We start from the raw sequence: 20561 nt of genomic DNA on the forward strand, positions 1-20561 counted from the left end.
TTATATCATTTCTGCCAAAACCACCTAGTTTTCTTTTTCCAACATCTTTCTAACAATCCTTGATTTTGCGATATTTTTAAGGGTATACTTTAAATACTTATTCTTAGTACGTTTCCCTAGGGTCGAAAAAGATTCCATTCCACGAATTTCCCTACTCTCATTAAAAGAAAAACAAAAAGGAAATTATATTATATACATATTGAGTTCCCAATTTCCAATCCACCCAAACCCCTTCCTGGTTTCAGTCCCCAGCATAAGTCCATCAATCTCAAAAAGCCATCAGCCCGGAGATCTCAAATCCGAGGCTCTTAAATCTCTTTCATGTCCCCTCTGCCAGTCTTTTTGATAATTTTTAGTATTAAAAGCCAAATCTCGGGGAAGCTCCAACCCAACAGCATCCACATTCCTTCCAATGAATGGAAATCTCATGCCTAGTTGGATTTTGCAATCACTGTTTTGAATGGGTTCGGTGCAATGGATATATTATGTCCATGTGCGCAGGAAAGATCCTGGTGTACAAGCAGGTAGGCATCCAGCTGTCTTGGGAGACAACGGAAGAGCGTGCCATTTAGTAGCACAAACAGGCTGCCTGGGAATCTGAGCTGCCACTTTTCTGCTGCAAAGCAGCAAAATGGAGCACACAATTTGCAGCCACGTTTCTGATACACGTTTGATGAGTTGGGCAAAAGTACTATGGAGAGGGGACCTGTAGGGAAAAGCACCTACTGCTGCCTCACCCTTGCAAGTTTTCTCACCCCCACCTTGCAGTAGAGAAGCAGCTCCTAGGCTAGGGGCCAGACCTTTAACTGCCTGAGACAAAGGAGAAATGTCTCTTCCCCAATTCCACAGACGCAAGTCAACTGGACTGACTATTGAATTTTAGAGATAGCATCTGCCACCAAACCTGAGAAGACAAAGCTAGTTCGGGGAGCACAGAGCTGGTCGTGTAGTTAGTGCACATAGCTCTGCCCTCCAATGGAGAGAATGCTTTTTTGGGGGAGGAGGGCTCAGAAGGGCTGTCAGGGATAGCCACTGTCCCCCACCACACCCCAGAATCTGCAACTCACTCTGCCTAATGGTAGGCTCAGCCCTGTCCCAGGCTCGTACTTGGTGGACAACTACCACCACTCAGCCAAAAAAGCAAGTACCAAGGCAAAAATTCTTGCTGGAGTTGTTGCTCGGGGAAAAGACAGCATACTAAAAAGGTGGCACAGTAATACGTTCAGCATCTCCAAGCTTTTTCCTTCCAGGTTGTTGTCTCCTCCCTTTCCTCTCTTGTTTTCCACCCACTCACGGCCATAGTCTTTGGCAAAAGTGTTCCCAAGATGTGCCATTGCTTTAATACAGGCATGTCCAACAGGTAGATCGTGATCTACCAGTAGATCACTGGACGTTTGTGGTAGATTGCAGTAGATCCCCCCCCCCCGAAAAAGCTTTGGCTCCCCCCGAAAAAGCTCAACAACTTTGCCTCCGCTAAAAAAAGCCCAACAACTTTGCCTGTAAATAACAATGAGTAGATCACGGCCAGTATTTTTATAATGTGAGTAGATCACAGTCTCTCTATAGTAAGGATAACCATAACAGCAATAACAAAAAATGCCTATCCTATCACAACAGCTAATATTCCCTCTGCCAAACAGTCAATAAGGGCGCTAATGGAAAGAGTTGAAGGCAAGATAAATATGCCACTTTTAATCAATCATAAACTACTGTGTCATCAATAAGCTTCCATTGTTGTGACATACTGCCTTTGGTTACTTAGAAGCAAATGTGATGAGGAGGCCATACCTGCATACTAATCGCCAATACTATACAAATTTAATATATGACTTGGGAGGGGTGTGTGTCTGTGTGGACTGCTGTGTAATTTAGCTGTAGCTCCATGATTTTGCTTAGGGAGTCGAGCATCTGAGACCCGCAACTTATACAAATCATCTTTTGAGTTGCCGTTGCTTTTAAAAGAGAATCTGCTTATTGATGCAATTCATAAGTAAACATGTTGTGAAAATCCTTCCATTCTACAATAGTCTTAGCATTCCGAAATGACAACTGAAAAGCTGCTGGCGAGACCTGTGAACCCAGAGAGAGATCTCTCCTAAAAAATGCCAGGAGCAAAGATTATTACCAGCCAACCCAAGAGGCAGGACTAGCAGGCCTGCCTGGGGCTGGCAGAAATGTGGGGGCTCAAGGTTAAGTGGGAAATCCCCCAAGAAGGAAATACATCTTTCCTCAGCCACTGAAGTTGTCCTAAATATCTGCCACCCAGAGTAAAACTTCTGTGTCCCTCCCTACACTCAAAAATGGCATCTCTGGCAAGAACATGCCCTTGATTATAGAAGGCAAGGGGAAAGGGGCCGTCAACTTAACTTTATTCTCCCCAAACTCCTCTATTTCCCTGTTTTCTCTTTATGGGGGAAATGACACTCCAGTCATGTCCAGTCAGCCGCAATCCTGGCTCATCCTGCTGCTTACCCAATTCTGACATTATAAAATCATGACTTTAAATTTATTTCCAGCTAGAAACCCTGAATTTAATTTCCCATCCACTGTCCGTCTTTGCTAGGGACTATTCTTCTTCCTTGTTCAAAATAGCAATATCCAACAGTATTAGCCAGATTGCAACACTGCTAGAGGCTTTAATGGATCAGTTCCTTGTCAAATTCAGCTGTGAGCAAGGAAGGGCATGCATTAACTTCGTTCAAGGACATTCGTCAGAGACAGTGGAACTATCTCTGAGAGCTGCAATAAGGCAACTAAGCGTTAACTTGAGGACCGACCAGGGATGAAAGCCCCATTCAGCCATGAAGTTCGATGGGTGGCTTGGGGTCAGTGACAATCTCTCGGCCTAGAATTTGACACCACTGCTGAAACAGCTGCACTGGCTGCCCATCTACTACTGAGCCAGGTTCAAGATCCTTGCATTAATTTGCAAAGCCTGAACAACTGAGGTCCAAGGCACCTCAGGGATCACTTGAACCCTTATTATAGCCCAGCCTGATCATGGATATCATCTGTAGGAGCACTGTTGCTCATTCCTCGAGTTGGTGAGGCTCATTCAATGACAACAACAAGAAACCAACCTTAGTGCCATCAGCCCAGTTCTGGGGAATACTCTGCCAACGAAGATTCAGCAAGCTCCTTCTGTGCCAACTTTTAAATGCCTGCAGAAGACTTCAATTCTGCCAGGCATATGCAGGCAATTAGGAATGCACCTTTCCACAATGGTTAACTCCTTTAACTTTTTTACAGTTTTTCTTATACAGTCGTGCCTTGGTTTTCGAACAGCTTAGTTCACGAACAACTTGGAGCTCTAACATCGCAAACCCGGAAGTAGGTGTTCTGATTTGCGAACTTTGCCTCAGAAGCTGAACATCTGGATGCTCCTACAGCCAATCGGAAGCCACGCCTTGATTTCAGAACATTTCAGAAGTCGAACGGACTTCCGGAACGCATTTTGTTCGAAAACCAAGGTACGACTGTATGGGTTTTTTAATTACTGTAAACTGCTTTGATATATTTTTAATGACATAGCAGTATGTAAATATTTTTATGAGTAAATAAATAAGCTACCTCACAGGGTTGTTGTGGGACTAATGGGGGAAGAGGGAGAACTGTGCATGACACCTTGAGCTCCTTGGAATAAAGGTGGGATAGAAATATAATACTAAATATCAAATAAATGCTGTTAACAGCTTTCATCCTTGGGCCTACAGCACTGGGATGGTCCCTCCTTGGTTTATCACAGGGAATGAATTCAATTTTGCCCATAATTTTGCAGTAAGAAGATTCAAAGGATTAATCTACAAAAATAAAGATTCATAGTTGTATTATCGATAGGCTGGATATTGGCATCTAGCACAGTTTGCAGTTCTTTCTGTGGCATATACCCTCTCTCTCTTTTTAAAGTAAGCCAGTATCTATAAGTTATACCATCTAAATAGTTCTAAACAACCTAAGAACCACACCTCAAAGTAGAACACTAGAATAGTTGAATAGCCAAAAATACAAAAGATTTGGCCATTAATAATAAACTCTGCCTTTTGTGTTTGAAACTAGCTTGATGTTAGAAAAAGGCAGGGTGGTTTTTCCCAACACAGTATATTCTGGAAAATCTGAATTCAACCCACAGTATTTATTTCCAACAAACTATAGTAAAATGGCCAATATAGTCCACACCCAGAAAAAAAGCAGGTTTCCGGTTCTTTTGATCAACTATCACATCAACAAACATGATGATTATCTGTGTGCCCACCCAACAGCTTCAATTAAATGAGGTAATGGAGTTTCCTGCACCAAAATGGAATGTTTTCTAAAACTCTGGTTTTGCATCAATTTCTTTCCTATAACTAAAACAGGATGTCAGACCAATTGCGCCATGCAGGGTAACTCGCATCATTTACTTTGCTGGTTAAAACTTCACTTCTAAAACTGTATTGCAGCCAATAAGATTCTAAGTTAAAAACAAAGACAAATAGCTTTTAACCCCCATGCATTTGCTACGAAGTTGGAAATGGCCTGTGAAAGTGATGAGACACACACTTTTACCATAAATACTGCTCTTGTATAGGATTTTTGCTAATCAATATAGCCAAAAAGTACCTTGTCGGATAATTAAGCAAAGGAAGATTGTCTGGGAGATAGGCATAGTTCTTATGTTCTGAAAATGTAGAACCACTCTGGGAACCAAAATCTATAATCTTCTGAGAAAAATTAGAGATGCTGTTTTTAACCTATAATACCTTACAAAGCTGAAGCCCTGTGTAATTTAGATTTACAATCAGTCTCCTTACCATTTGCCCATCATGGACCATTAGTACAGGCCATGAAGACTTACTTAATGGTGCAAGGAAACATCATGTTCAAATAGGAAGAGCAGAGAGAGGGGCATTTTTGGCAGCTGCCCCAAAGCTACGGCTGCAACCTCTCTATACTCTTGCCTACAGTAAGTCCTACTGACTATGTCCATGGAGTTTTCTTGGCAGGGATACTGGAGTGGCTTGCCGGTTCCTCCTCCAGGTGGATCACGTTTGGTCAAAACTCTCCACCTTGACCTGTCCATCTTGGGTGGCCCTGCACGGCATAGTTCATAGCTTCTCTGAGTTATTCAAGCCCCTTCGCCGTTGTATAGTTAAAGCTATGGTCCGTATAGTTAAAGCTATGGTTTTCCCAGTAGTGATGTATGGAAGTGAGAGCTGGACCATGAAGAAGGCTGATCGCCGAAGAATGGATGCTTTGGAATTATGGTGCTGGAGGAGACTCTTGAGAGTCCCATGGACTGCAAGATCAAACCTATCCATTCTTAAGGAAATCAGCCCTGAGTGCTCACTGGAAGGACAGGTCCTGAAGCTGAGGCTCCAGTACTTTGGCCACCTCATGAGAAGAGAAGACACCCTGGAAAAGACCCTGATGTTGGGAAAGATGGAAGGCACAAGGAGAAGGGGATGACAGAGGACGAGATGGTTGGACAGTGTTCTCGAAGCTACCAGCATGAGTTTGACCAAACTGCGGGAGGCAGTAGAAGACAGGAGTGCCTGGCGTGCTCTGGTCCATGGGGTCACGAAAAGTCGGACACGACTAAACGACTAAACAATAACAACAAGTCCTACTGAACTCAGTGCAGGTTACTTCTGAGTAGGTATGAACAGGTTTGCATTGAAAATCACTCAAAGCCTGAGAGCATGTGGGGTTGGGGGGGAGTGTGTTCTGTTTTTTCCAGTTCTGTTTGACTATTGGTACCTGGGTGTTAACCCTGTGCAGGCCACTGTGTTGTATTGTTGAATTAGGCCCCGTGAAACCAGGGTTTTTCTTTCCCACTGATCAATGAAATTTACTGGATGATCTGGGGCTAATAGGGTATTTCAGTGATCACTATTCTTCCAGAGTGTTGTGAAGAGAAGAGTGGTGTGTGTGTGTTTGTGTGTTTAGAATTGTGTGTGCCAGCAGAAAGTCATGCCAGAAGTCTTCCCCAACCTTGTGTCGTCCAGATATTGAAGATTACAACTACAGCTGTGCTGCTTGGGCATTTGGTCTAAAGCCTGTGGTGGACACCAGAATGGGGAAGCACGCCTTAGAGGAAAGGTAGAAGAGAAAAGTCTTGAACCCACAACTGTGAGATTAAGAGTCTCATGCTCTACTGACTGAACTACCAAGACTCATTCACATGCCAATAGCATGTTTTTCTCAAATCTGTACCCTGAACTTTGAGTCTACGTTACTATAATGACCTTAAAAAACAACAACATAGCAGTATAACAAAACCACAAAATAAAAATGGCAAATTAGTATAGACCAAAGAACTTGTGGAGACTTCTGGATGTGAATGACTCACAGTGGAGCATAGCCCTTTCTTTCATCTAAAGTCTTGGTGTACAGTTTCCAGGATGTTTAAAAACAAAAAAATAAAACTGCATTACTTTAAAGGGCAGGGCAATATTCCAGAAGGCTACAGCCCCTCTAAACATGACACACACACACACCCCAAATGTTGCAGCAAACACAAGCCATCTCCCACCCCGAGGGTTGCAAAGAACAGTGATTTCCACTTTGTGCTGCCTGGAGATATATATGTAAGCCTGTAATACAAGTCTTGAAGATGGAGACACAGGTTTGCCTCCTCAAAACAGAGCCTTTTAAGAATAATTTCAGGGTACGTCTGAGGTTAAAATTCATTTCAAAATAAAATCTTTCCCCCAAAAACCCCTGGAGGCATTTCATAACCACCACTAACATGATTTCAGTCTTGAAGACATTCATGTTTGAGTGTGAGTGTGTATAGGGGAAGAGGCAGGAAGAGACAGAGGGACAAGAACGACCTTCTGCCTTGGAAGAGGTTCCAGTGTACTTTTCAGGGATGCTTCATTTCTTCCTGGATTTTCAAAGATTAACCCAACACATTTATTCTTTTTATAATACTGCCTGTCTCCTTGTATATCACTGCCAGTTTTAAGTACCAGGAAACAGGGAGCCTTCACATTTTAAAATGTAGTGACTTGAAAGGTAGTTCAGATCCAACATTTGCCAGGTGCAACAGATTTTCCTCCACAATAAATATAATAAGATTTCAGTTCAAGCAAGTACAGCATGCAACTAGATGTTTCTCTGGACACAGCTCTGTCTTTCTACTGGCACAGAATAATCCAGGTACAGAAGTAAGAATGGAGCAAGTTTTCATTTAACCATGACTAAAGCAGATTTAAAAACAACAATACCACAAACCCACATACTGAGAAAGATTAGTGGTATAAACTTAGGCTCCTGCTTTACGATGGTGATAAGACATTAGGAAGAAACCATGTTGAAGCTTGACAGATATAATGTTAGCTTACTGTAAGCCAAAAAAAAAAAAAAAAGCATTCCACCCAAATTTAACTATGATTTGTTGATAGAGGACACTTAAGAGAAAGCATTTTCCATGTGAAAATTAGATCTGACCTTTTCCTATTAGGCAGCTTCAAATTACATACAGTGAAAAATGTAATTAAAACAAATTTACATAAAACTGAGCCTCCCCCCGAAAAATATGCAAACTTTTTCATTAGCCCCATAGTTGATGATCGTATTAAGTATTGCTCCGGTGATCTGCTTAAAAGCTATCTCTTCCTGTTTGCTCTTTTAAAACACACAAACAACAACAACAACAGATAATTGCATGCAGTTTGTAATAAAACAAATCACACCGTAATGTAATTAGCATTTGAAAATACAGTAGTGGCACGCTTGATGCCCTGGAATTAGAAGATAGGTCTTCCATTGGTTTTTAAAATGGTATACTGTAACTGAAGTCCCACAAAACATTTTCAAACTAGTACAGTGGTGCCTCGGGTTACAGACACTTCAGGTTACAGACGCTTCATGTAACAGACTCAGCTAACCCAGAAATAGTACCTCGTGTTAAGAACTTTGCTTCAGGTTGAGAACAGAAATCGTGCTCTGGTGGTGCGGCGGCAGCTGGAGGCCCCATTAGCTAAAGTACCTCAGGTTAAGAACAGTTTCAGGTTAAGAGCGGACTTCCGGAACGAATTAAGTTCTTAACCCAAGGTACCACTGTAATCAGATGCCCCTAGAAAGGGGACAAACACCTTCCAAGCAGGCTGCTGCACTGCAATTATGATTACGATTATTATGATTACCACCTCACCCATCTGGCTGGGTTTCCTCAGCCACTCTAGGCGGCTGGCAGCAAGCATCCTTTTGGCTATGACAGTTCATGGGGACAATGGCAGTGCCCTTCAAGAGGGAGAGGCGTACCTCGCTCGGCATTTGGGAGTTGCCCTCCCAGCATAAAACTCAGGACTTGCTTGTCCTCAAAGTACAGGAATTGTAATGATCTGATACTGTACACTGCCTTATATAACTCTCTTCCATTCACACACATTTCCTAGAAAAAAATGGGGGGGGGAATGGATGGATAGATGGATGGATGGATGGATGGATTAATTAATTAATTAATTAATTAATTCTACTCCACCCATCTAGCAGGGTTTCCCCAGCCACTCTGGGTGGCTCCCAACCGAATATTAAAAACACAATACAGCATCAAACATTAAAAACTTCCCTAAACAGGGTTGCCTTCAGATGTCTTCTAAAAGTCAGATAGTTGTTTATTTCCTTGACATCTGATGGGAGGGCGCCACTACCGAGAAGGCCCTCTGCCTGGTTCCCTGTAACTTTGTTTCTTGCAGTGAGGGAACCAGCAGGAGACTCTCGGCGCTGGACCTCAGCGTCCGGGCAGAACGATGGGGGTGGAGACGCTCCTTCAGGTATACTGGACCGAGGCCGTTTAGGGCTTTAAAGGTCAACACCAACACTTTGTATTGTGCTCGGAAACCTCTTGCCTTAAATGCTTTGTTCTAAAAGAAAACATGTCATAATCCAAAACGAATTTCAAAAAATTCAGAAAACAGGGGCTTTGGGGGTAAATAAGGGTGGACTCCCCATCATTCCCCGCTCCCCTCCAAGTCTTCACATTCCTCAGAAGGAGGCAAGTGCACATTTCTGAGCCTAGTTCTCAGTTTTCAAACTGCGGCTTGCAGTCAGCCTCCATCAGACCCCAGCACTTTTTTTGTGGTTAAGATGTCACAACTCGACCTTGAAGGCTTAACTTGCACGAACTGAAATATTGGGTAAAAAGTATCCCTCTGCAGTTGCTTATTAGGCAAACCTCTGCTCCTGTCAGATAAAATATTACTAAAACATTTAAGCTATCTCTGAAGATAAAACCAAGGAGATTATTAATCACTGCAAATTAAATGGCTAGTAAGATCTGTGCTCACGACTTCTAGATGGAGAAACACGAGGGGCTTCGTTGTCAAATGAGATGTGTAGCACGTTTTGTTCTTAATTGCACATAAATTACTGTGATTATTGTATTGCTGAGGAAAAATGCATTTATCCGCTAACACCTCGGAGGAAGAAATGTGAACAAAGGAATTTATGCATTACATCCAAGAATAACGATGAACAAATGAATTTATGCATGCCATATGATGTACTGCATTTAGAGTAATGGAAGAAAATTCAAAAGGTCTACTGTAAATCTTTAATCCTGAGAAAAATCAAAATAAACTATACACTTGCCAGTTCTTAAAATATGATATTCTAGATTTTGAACGCAAATTTCTACACTTGTATGCACATCCATGCCTTCTGAGTGTGTGCAGCTACCTTATGAAGCTGAGTCAGGCCATTGGTCCATTTAGCCACTCCTGGCTGGCTATGGCTATGCCGAGTCTCAGCCAGAAGTCTTTTCCAGCCATCCTTCCCACTGGAAATGCTGGGAAATGAATCTGGGACCTTTCACACAGATCTGCACTAGCATTTAGCTACAGCCTAGGGTGGTGGGTGGGACGCGGGTGGCGCTGTGGGTTAAACCACAGAGCCTAGGACTTGCCGATCAGAAGGTCGGTGGTTCAAATCCCCGTGATGGGGTGAGCTCCCGTTGCTTGGTCCCTGCTCCTGCCAACCTAGCAGTTCAAAAGCACATCAAAGTGCAAGTAGATAAATAGGTACCGCTCTGGCGGGAAGGTAAACGGCGTTTCCGTGCGCTGCTCTGATTCGCCAGAAGCGGCTTAGTCATGCTGGCCACATTGGCTCCCTCGGCCAATAAAGCAAGATGAGCGCCGCAACCCCAGAGTCGGCCACGACTGGACCTAATGGTCAGGGGTCCCTTTACCTTTACCTTTAGGGTGGCGGGTGGTGCTGTGGTCTAAACCACTGAGCCTCTTGGGCTTGCCGATCAGTGGTTCGAATCCCTGCAACGGGGTGAGCGCCCATTGCTCTGTCTCAGCTCCTGTCAACCTAGCTGTTCAAAAGCATACCAGTGCAAGTAGATAAATAGGTACCGCTGCAGCAGGAAGGTAAGCAGCGTTTCCATGCGCTCTGGTTTCTGACATGATGTCCTGTTGCGCCAGAAGTGGTTTAGTTATGTTGGCCACATGACCTGGAAAGCTGTCTGTGGACAAATGCCGACTCCCTCGGCCTGAAAGCAAGATGAGCGCTGCAACCCCATAGTCACCTTTGACTGGACTTAACTGTCCAGGGGTCCTTTTACCTTAGGGTCGCCATATTTCAAGAGGTAAAAATCCAGACACAAAAGCTGTTGAGTTTTTTGGCAGGGAAATCGCCCAAAAAGTTGTTTAGCTTTTTGGGGGGACGCTAGAAAGGGACACTAACTCCACCGGGTGAATCTGGATATGTGACAACCGTACTATAGCCTAACTCCCAACAATCTAAGAAGGGAAACAAAATTAAAAAAATCCTTCCAGTAGCACCCTAGAGACCAACTAAGTTTGTTATTGGTATGAGCTTTCGTGTGCATGCACACTTCTTAAGGCGTTAACCCTGTAAAACAGCTGCTAACCAGAAACAGAATAACACACAAGAATAAATCATTTGGATATCTTTGTGTGGCGAGTGTCTATAAATAATATAAATAATAAATAATAACACCATTATTATCTGTGTGTTCCATGATGCCACAATGAACAAGCCAGTCAATGTCTATTTCTTCAAGTAATGCTCCCTGCCTTCGTTTCACCTCTTTGCAGTCATATGTTGTAACCAAAAAGCACAACAACCTTTAGAGTATTTCTTCAGCTGACCCAGGATCATTGAAAGCCTTACAGAGAAAAGTTATATGGAGAACAGAAGACACCTGCGGCTCTCAAAGGCATATGGAAGTCAAAGACTGCAGCGCCTGAGCAGAACACAAAGATTTGCCACCTCGAATTATCTTTGTGTTAGCATATGGGATGCAGGAGAGAACAAAGCTCCAAAAGCATCAAGAACAAGCCTCAGCGAGAGATTCTGAGTATGAAATGGCAAAAGCCACAACAGTAAATTCGGATTTGAAGGAAACACCCAGCAGCTCAGTTGCCATCAGTCAGCACTGCGGGCATTGGAACTTGTAAGAAACACACACTAAAGCAAGAATAGCAAAGGGGGAAGTCAGGCTACCTACATTTATGGATATTGAATATACTGAACTGATAGCAATCTCAGAAATTGCTTTTTTTTTTAAGGGATTTGATAAATAGATGGGGGTGTATGAGTAGCCACAGCTACTAGCCAGATGCAAAGCCTCCATTTTCAGATATATGTCACGGGCTGGTTGGATTTATTATTATTATTATTATTATTATTATTATTATTATTATTATTTATACCCCACCCATCTGGCTGGGCTTCCCCAGCCACTCTGGGTGGCTTCCAACAAAATATTAAAATACAGTAATGCATCACACATTAAAAGCTTCCCTAAACAGGGCTGCCTTCAGATGTCTTCTAAAAGTCTGGTAGTTGTTCTTCTCTTTGACATCTGGTGGGAGGGCATTCCACAGGGCGGGTGCCACTACCAAGAAGGCCCTCTGCCTGGTTCCCTGTAACTTGGCTTCTCAAAGTGAGGGAACCGCCAGAAGGCCCTCAGCGCTGGACCTCAGTGTCCAGGTAGACCGATAGAGATGGAGACGCTCCTTCAGATATACTGGACCGAGGCTGTTTAGGGCTTTAAAGGTCAGCACCAACACTTTGAATTGTGCTCGGAAATGTACTGCAGAGGAATGGTGGAAGGAACCAGCTGGGGAACCCCCAAGGGAAGAAGGCTCAAAGCCAGGGGAGTGGTGGTGGGACGATGATGAGGGGTCAGAAAGAGAAGACTGAGAAGAGGAGGTGTCAGAAGCTGGAGGGGTAACAGGGCTTAGTGAGAGGGGGGAGTCTGTGGCAGAGAGACATCCAGAATCAGAGGCAGCAGCTGAAGCAGGAGAGTAGGAGGAGGGAAGCCCAGTATACCTGAAGGAGCGTCTCCACCCCCATCGACACTAAGGTCCAGCTCCGAGGGCCTTCTGGCGGTTCTCTCACTGCAAAAAGTGAAGCTACAGGGAACCAGGCAGAGGGCCTTCTGGGAAGTGGCGCTCACCCTGTGGAAATCCCTCCCATTAAATATAAAGGAGATGAGTAATTATATAACATTTAGGAAACATCTGAAGGCAGTTTAGGGAAGTTTTTAACGTTTGATGTTGTTGCTTTTTTATCACTGTTATTGGTGTTCTGTTGGGAGCCGCCCAGAGTGGCTGGGGAAACCCAGCCAGATGGGTGGGGTATAAATAATAAATTACTGTTGCTGTTGTTGTTGTTGTTGTTGTTGTTGTTGTTGTTATCATAAGCCAAGAGGCAGAGATGAGTCCGGCTGGGGAAGAGTCAAGGGTGTCTCCCCCTCCTGCTGCAATAAGCTCCCCTCCTCCCTTGTCTCTTAGAACTGAGCTGAAACTGGCGGAGCAGCAGCAGGCTGAACACAGGTGCAGTTCCCAATTGCTGGGGGAAAGCCCTGGACAGGAGGGGACACAGACGGCTGTGAAGAGGAGGGGACTTTCAGCCTCAGCAACTAATTCATGGGGCCAGACCTACCAAGGATGAGTTGCTGCGCTCATTAGGCCAAGTCTCTGGGTATCGTGCTTTGGCTAATAAAGAGTTAACTCCAACTTTGAACGGTGTGATTTACTTCCAGCGGGCTCTTTGACAACCTAGCCTCTGACTATCAGATGTGGGTGTTTAATTAGATAATCATTATCTTGATGTCTGCACAACTATGTGAAATGCCTCTTGGTAGTCGGAATACTGAGCTGGCAGAGCCACTGGGCTGGCCCAGTACAGTCCTTCTTATTGAAAACTCAAACTAGATTTGAGCCTCCCAGCTAGCGTGGCAGTCGCCACTGGTGGTGCTAAATTACATCTGCCCCGTTCTCATGTGCAGCGCAGCTGTGTGGGGCATGGGGTTTATTTCGAGCTGCTGACAGCTCATTACGCAGGAGTTGGAAGGTGTCAGAGCAGCCCTGGAAGCCCAGTGCCGGTGCAAATCCCGCGCCAGCAGTATCCTCTGTTCCCCTGCAGCTATAGCTGTCACTTTGCATCGCGCTGCCCATTTGCATCCATTTACAAAATAGCCCTGCCCCAAAGAGGAAGGCACTCATAGCTGAGCTTTAATGAGGATGGGAAACAGGCAGATGGGAAGACATCGGCCTCAGGGAAAGCATGTCTTGCAACAGATTCCTTACCAGGGGTAATAAGTTCTTCTGGGAGATCACCTGGCATCATCTAGATGCTCCAAGGTAAGCTGCAGGGCCAACTAACTTGGCCTCTTTAAAGCATAAGCTGGCCAGGAAGAAATAGCTATAAACAAAATCATCTCAAAACTCTGACATTCATTTTATAGACAGCAGAGACCCGAGGAGGAGTTAAGACAGCTGAATAGGCACATATATTTTAAATGCAGAAGATGCAACCAAATTTGAATATTGTGCCCACTTCCACAATAGACCTCCCCCCTCATATTTTAGGAATATGCAACCTACAGATATATATATATGTTTTCTAGGAAGCTTTGTATCCGAGGCAGTAATTAGCGACCAAATTTTGGAATAAAATTCAAACAAAGAACTAAATCACGCTACTGCAAACTGTCACAGCAAGACAAGAACCATTATTTTTTTAAAATCACCATGAAAAAATGTGGTGGGGGTGGGGAAGGCTTCAGCAAGCTTTTCACGTCAGCTAACACAAAATCTGATCTTTGGGGGGGGGGGAGGGAAGAACAGAAAAGAATAAGAGAATTCTAAGAAGCAAAGTTTGTTACTGATGGCTGACTGGTGCCTTCACGTAATGGTGATTAAGCCACAATGAAACTGCCAGCCAACATGTGGCCCGTGGAGGACGATTCATTCTGGCTCCACACGCTGAACTAAAAGTGAAAGCCCCAACATTACCTGAGTGTCAGAGAACTGTTAACAATCTATAGATGCACCGTTCACTGAAGAGAGTAGGATTTAAATGAAGAATTGTGGTACCTTTTCCCCACACTGTTTACGGAGTTGGCCACATTCCAAGCCGCCAGAGATTTTCTTCTTGACAGTTTCTTGGTGTTGCTGCTGTCATCAGTGCTGTCATCATCTTTCTTTGGTGAGCTACCTCCTTTGCTGTTGAGGTCCCTTAACACGTTATAATTAATTTTACTTGAAATCTTCTTCTGTTCCAACATCTTTTCAATTGCCTCTCCCGCTGTGCTGGCCTGGATCAGCTCCCGCTTCTTTGCAGACTTCTTGGGCTTAATTAAAACATAAACAGCAATTTTAGGGGGCAATCGGAATAATTTTACTGAGGCTGAAGAATGGGCTGCAGTTTCATCATCACTGCTCAGGTGGCAGCTGGCTGAGAGAGGAACTGATAGGTGGCACAGTTGCATCAGCACACTGCAAAGGATCCAAATCCTGAATAGTGGAGCTCATTGAAGATCCTCTATTATTTTTGGCCCCTTAAGGACGCTGGGTTGCAATGCTTGTTTGAATAACTATCAAAACGCCCACCACATATGGGAACTAGCAAATATTTCTAAAAGAATGTACTTTCTCCACCATGCGAAGCCATGAATGCCAGGTGAAGCCAGAAAATTGAATGATCCTTTGGGTGAATTAAAGCTACATCAGTCCTGCTGATGGATAGCCACCTCTGTTTTGAGGTCCAGATTGATTTTTCCTGACTTTTGACCACAATTAAGCAAATGGGTGAGAGTTCCAATAGTTAGGCCGATACCAGAACCAGATATGATGGTGATTACCGGATTGCCACCCTGCAGTTAAGACTATAAGCTCCTTGAGGTAGGGACTTGTTCTCTTGCACTTTGTAAAACATTGCACACATCATCTCCAACACCGTAATTTTAGAATGTCAGCTCTCCCTCCTCTTTCTGCAATGTGTAGCAAAAGAAGCACATGTCACCACATCACTAGGTTCCCTTTCCTAACTCATGATAACCATTGGTGGTACAGGGAAGCACAATATGCCATAACTACACATTATGGAAAGAGGAGGGGATTCAATACAGAATCACCACTGTTAGGAAAAACCTGTGTGGCTACTGTGACATTTATTTCTGGCCACTGATTGTGGCTGAATGCACTAAGTGCAGGGTAAAATGGAGTCACAACATGAAGACAACCCCCCACATAGGGCTGGTCTGCACTTTCTATTTTATTTTATTTTATTTTATTATTTATTGAATTTATATACCGCCCTATACTCGCAGGTCTCAGGTCGGTTCACAGAATAAAATCAAAATACAAAACCACAAAGCACATAATCAAAATAAAAACAACAACAAATGCAGGAACATGCTACGCATTGTAGGAAGTTGGCTGCCGATTTCTCAGCCACCATACACTGAAAGTAATAAATGAACCAGGTGCACACGTGATATCCTCAATTTCCCCAGTCCTTTCAAACATATGCATACAAGGAATGCAGAAACTGGAAGCAACATGCCTGCAGAACTGCATGGGTATGCCCAAAACGTCCAGTATTCCTCTGCTCAGTAGTCTGTATACTGAGCCATATCCAAACACAAAGGGAGGGTTTCCCATGTATATAATGCATGGGAACCTGCTGAACTGAGCTACTAAAGTTTTAACTGGTTGTGTGAATTGGCCCCTCATGCGTTCAGCTGTAATGTCTTTCTTGTCTCAAAAGCAATTTCATTTATTTTCCCAGGCGCATACTTTGTACAGCCTTGGGTTTGCAGTAACAAGCAAGCATCTATAGCCCACCTGTGGTTTCCAGGGAAGCAGCTCATCAAAGCAGAACATGCGAGGAAAGGGAAAGGGCACGAGTGCAGTGCTTGCTCATTACATGGAAACTGGCCCACCCAACAACAACAGCAACAACCTGCTATCAATTGCTATTCATATGAATCCTGTCTGGTCCTTTTTGAACTGCATTAGCGGCATCTGATAGAACAACATTTAACAGGTCAACTGCACACAGTGTGTGAAAGCGGCGATATTAAATGCTCCTGCCTGTTGAATTTGTCGGATGACTTCCCGGCATTACATGCGAAGGAAAACAATGGTTGCGATCCTGTACCTGATTTACCTGGGAATAAGGCCCATTCAATTGAAAATGTTTTTTTCTAAATCATTTTATTGCTAGCCGATATAGACATATCTGCTACCTATAGCGCCTTCTAGAATCGCAGAATCACAGCGTTGGAAGGGACCCCCAAGGGTCATCTAGTCCAACCCCTGCAATGCAGGAATCTCAGCTAAAGCATCCATGACAGATGGCCATCCAACCTCTGCTTAGAAACTTCCAAGCAAGGAGAATCCACAACCTTCCAAGGGTGATCTTTCTACTGCTGAACAGCTCTTACTGTCAGAAAGTTCTTCCTGATGTTTGGTCGGAATCTCCTTTGAAGCCATGGGTTCGAGTCCCACCCTCCAGAGCAGGAGAAAACAGCTTGTTTCCTCTTCCATGTGGCAGCCCTTGAGATATTTGTAAATGGCTATTATATCTCCTCTCAGCCTCCTCTTTTCCGGGCTATACACATCCAGCTCCTTCAAGCACTCCTCGTAAGGCTTGGTTTCCTTGAAAACGTTGAACGCCAAATAGATTTTTTAAAAATTTAAACAATTTGGATAACTTTATGATTTTAACTTTTGACAACTGGCATTTCTGAAAACGTTATCTACTTAGCGTACTCTTGAATTGCCTTCTTGTAATGGCCATTGGCTATGAACAATCAAAATATAACTGACTGATTGACTGACAACATGACTTTGGAGACATGCATAGATAGGATCGTGCTGTGAGTTGCTCTTTCCAACCTGCTTGCATTTCCCTTCAGTCATATTCCATTTTATCAGCCTCTTTCCTATGCTAAAGGGTGATAATATTTTTAGCTTGCAGCTCCTGGTTTCCACATGGGGAATATCACACATTCCTCCCCCAGGCTTTCCTTGCTGAAAATTCCCTACAATACGCAAGTCCTTTATTGCTGAAGTCTAGATTTTTTTCCCCCCAGTCGCAGAGGATGGCTTTTGTTTTGTTTTGTTTCAGTAAAAATAAAATATTAAGAAAGCATATTCTCACTAAAATCGCCCCGCCACCAGCAAAAGTAGGTACAAAGACTGAGTGCAAGCCAGAATGGAACATAAATACCAAGTAGCATTACAACAAAAAGCTCAAGGGATACAGCAGCAGTTTAAGTAAAAGTAGAGAGCTGTGTTCGAGAGTTCCCACAGGACTGCCACTCCACAGATCAGTGAAGGCAGCCAAGTGGAATACATGGAGTTGGAAACCTGCCTGTTAATGGGGTTGGGTTAATGCAAGCCTCTGAGAAATGGCGTGTGCTAGTCAAAGCAACAAGGACAGCTAGACGCATAGTGCATTAAACCCAAAAGCTGCTCAGTCATGGGGGAATTAAGGACAACTTAAATGCAGCAATAGAAGCATAGGAAGCAGACTTGTTCTGAGTCAGACCACTGGCCCACTTAGCTCAGTACTACCTGCACTGACTGGCAGCAGCTCTCAGGGTTTTAGAAAGGAGTCTCTTCCATCCCTGCTAGGCAGTGCCAGGAAGTGAAGCTGGGATGCAAAGCCTGAGTTCTATCAAATAAGCAACCCCCCCTTTCCTCTATATCAGGCTTCCTCAAACTCACCCCTCCAGATGTTTTGAGACTACAGTTCCCACCATCTCTGACCACTGGTCCTGCTAGCTAGGGATCATGGGAGTTGTCGGCCAAAAACATCTGGAGGGCCGAGGTTGAGGAAGCCTGCTCTATATGCAAAACCACAAATGTGTAAAGCAGATAGGGGAATGAGATACACGCTTTCTTACCCGCAAAAGCCCTGTATGCCAGGGTTCGTCACCGTGCCCGCTAAGAAAGGACTCAGTAAATTTTCCCCTAAACATCCACAATATACAAAAGACGGCTTGCACTTCCTGCTCTGTTCCTGTCTGCACTGTCTCAGCCTCTCTCTTGAATGGACGCTCACCCTTCCATTCATTCTAAAGAGAGGAGGGCAGCAAAGAGTGCTGGCTGGTGTGGCTGCCTTTGCCTCAAAATGTGGAATGTTGTTATTATGGAATGTGGAATTTGTATTTTTATATATTCTACTGCACATCAGCATTTGTTGGGATGTCAACTGCTTTGAGATTTCTTGAACTATAAAGCAGTACAATTTCAAACAATTAATTAGAAGAGGGCTTTTCTGGGTCTCAGATGTTTCCCAAAAGCTTGCCTATCTAATGTCAGTTCACCGGCAACTGCTTGGGCAACATTTTTTTTGCTTCAAAAATAGCCCTCTTGCCTAGTAACTGAGACATGTGTTATATGTAGTCCATCAGGTTTTGACCAGGTTATGTTGTCACTGCTACTGCCAAGGTAAGAACTGTTTTGATGGCAGCAACAAGAACAACAACAGCAACCCCTGAAGCTTCAGCAAATCCAGGATATGAAGAGGTTCACAATGGAACACAAATATTTAGTGTGGTGGATGCATTCTCTCTGCACAGACATAATCACGGAAAAGCCCTCCCAAAGACTTCCCTTTATACAAAATAATTCCACAATGAAAACATGTTACAGTATTCCGGTAAAACAATATATATATATATATATAGAGAGAGAGAGAGAGAGAGAAAATAGTGTTTAGATTTCTTTCTTTCTTTCTTTTTAATGATCAGGGAGGTTTGAGTAAAAGATGATTAAAAAATATTTACTCCTACAAGGTAAAAGAAGAAGAAAAGCAACTGTATGAATTTTAACAAAACAGAGTTTATATAAGCTTTCATATCACATCTCAGGGTTGTTTTTTCCAAGTCACGTAAGGAAGATTTTTCCTTTTAACCTATTGCAAAGCAGGGTTAGATTGACTAAAGAAGAATGCTCTTCTGGCATTAAGAGGAGATATGATAGCCATTTACAAAGATCTCAAGGGCTGTCGCGTGGAAGAGGAAACAAGCTGTTTTCTCCTGCTCTTGAGGCTAGGGCTCAAACCAATGGCTTCAAGTTACAAGAAAGGAGATTCCGACTTATCATCAGGAAGAACTTTCTGACAGTAAGAGCTGTTCAGCAGTGGAAAGTTCACCCTTGGGAGGTCGTGGACTCTCCTTCCTTGGAGGCTTTTAAGCAGAGGTTGGATGGCCATCTGCCATGGATGCTTTAGCTGAGATTCCTGCATTGCAGGGGTTGGACTAGATGACTCTTGGGGTCTCTTCCAACTCTACAATTCTCTGATTCTCTGAGTTAATCTTTGGGTTGCCCCTGCACTTTCTAAATCAGCCTGGTCCAAGAGCATGGTGAATCTGAACTAAAATTGTCTATCCACGTACATTTTCAGTCTGCTTATTCAAAAGAGTTTATTTACCTTATGTTCTTTATAAATCCCAAGCTCCTTCTCTTTCGCTATCCTTGCTTCTTTTTCTGGAAGAGGACACAAAAAAGTAATATGAAAGCACAAGTGTAATCTGGCTAGTAGAAGACTATGACTAGTTTTAATGACAACTTAACTAAGGGAACCCCATGTATGTCATTCTGAGTTCTATCATGGAATAAAATAATTTTATATGTGCACACAGAATTTCACAGTACTTTGCACAGTTGAAATTTTGAAGTACACACAGAGAACTCTGCTTTAGAGCAGGGAAAGACTGGCTTCATGTTCCATTATCTACTTATAAAAAGAGCAACCCAAAATCTAAGTGACCCACTGGTATATGCTAAGCTGGTAAAGCAGGAGTGCATGTTTGGGATTTCTTTAAAGTTAAGGCGCCTCTCCTAACATGACTACAACTCCCATCAGCCCCAGCCAGCACAAAGCATCTGGAGAGCACCAGGCTGGTGAAGAACGAGTTAAGGCATAACTAATCATTTGGTTATCATGATACTGCACTCTTTCTAATGTACGTAAGAGGTTTTGTTGGATCAGATTAAGGCCTAGTTCAGCACCAAGAAAATACTAAGTGGTCTACTGGAGAAATGTGACTGGTAAACCATAGTCTACTGCCTGTCCACCCCTGGCCTAGAGGGCCTTTAAGTTAGAAAGGGGGAAAACTGATTTGAAAACCAGTTGTCTAATAAATCCCCCTACCAAACTGTCAAGCTCTGCATGGAATTCCTTTCAAAGAGGCAAACTTCATGTAATGGCTACAGCATTTGGGAGGGGATGGTGAACCAAAGTTCAAATCCCTAAGAAGTTATGAAACTCCTTGAGATGTATTGAGAAAGACAATTTTCTAC

The 20561-nt window shown here is 43.5% G+C and overlaps 1 protein-coding gene across 2 annotated transcripts in view; it reads right to left on the minus strand.

Annotated features, from left to right (window-relative positions):
- The window catches only part of BRF1 (BRF1 general transcription factor IIIB subunit), a 196703-nt gene that overhangs the window by 37882 nt on the left and 138260 nt on the right, over positions 1-20561 (minus strand). For both annotated transcript variants that reach the window (XR_014548191.1, XM_083614291.1), the window contains exons 14-15: positions 19690-19745; positions 14337-14593 (exon numbers count right to left, since the gene is read on the minus strand). Coding sequence is in view for 1 of the 2 variants with exons in the window: in XM_083614291.1 (XP_083470417.1) it covers positions 14337-14593; positions 19690-19745 (313 nt within the window). In the remaining variant the exon portion in view is untranslated. The remainder of the gene's footprint in view (positions 1-14336; positions 14594-19689; positions 19746-20561) is intronic.

This window comes from Podarcis filfolensis (assembly GCF_964270895.1).
Source record: "Podarcis filfolensis genome assembly, chromosome: 1".
Lineage (NCBI taxonomy): Eukaryota > Metazoa > Chordata > Lepidosauria > Squamata > Lacertidae > Podarcis > Podarcis filfolensis.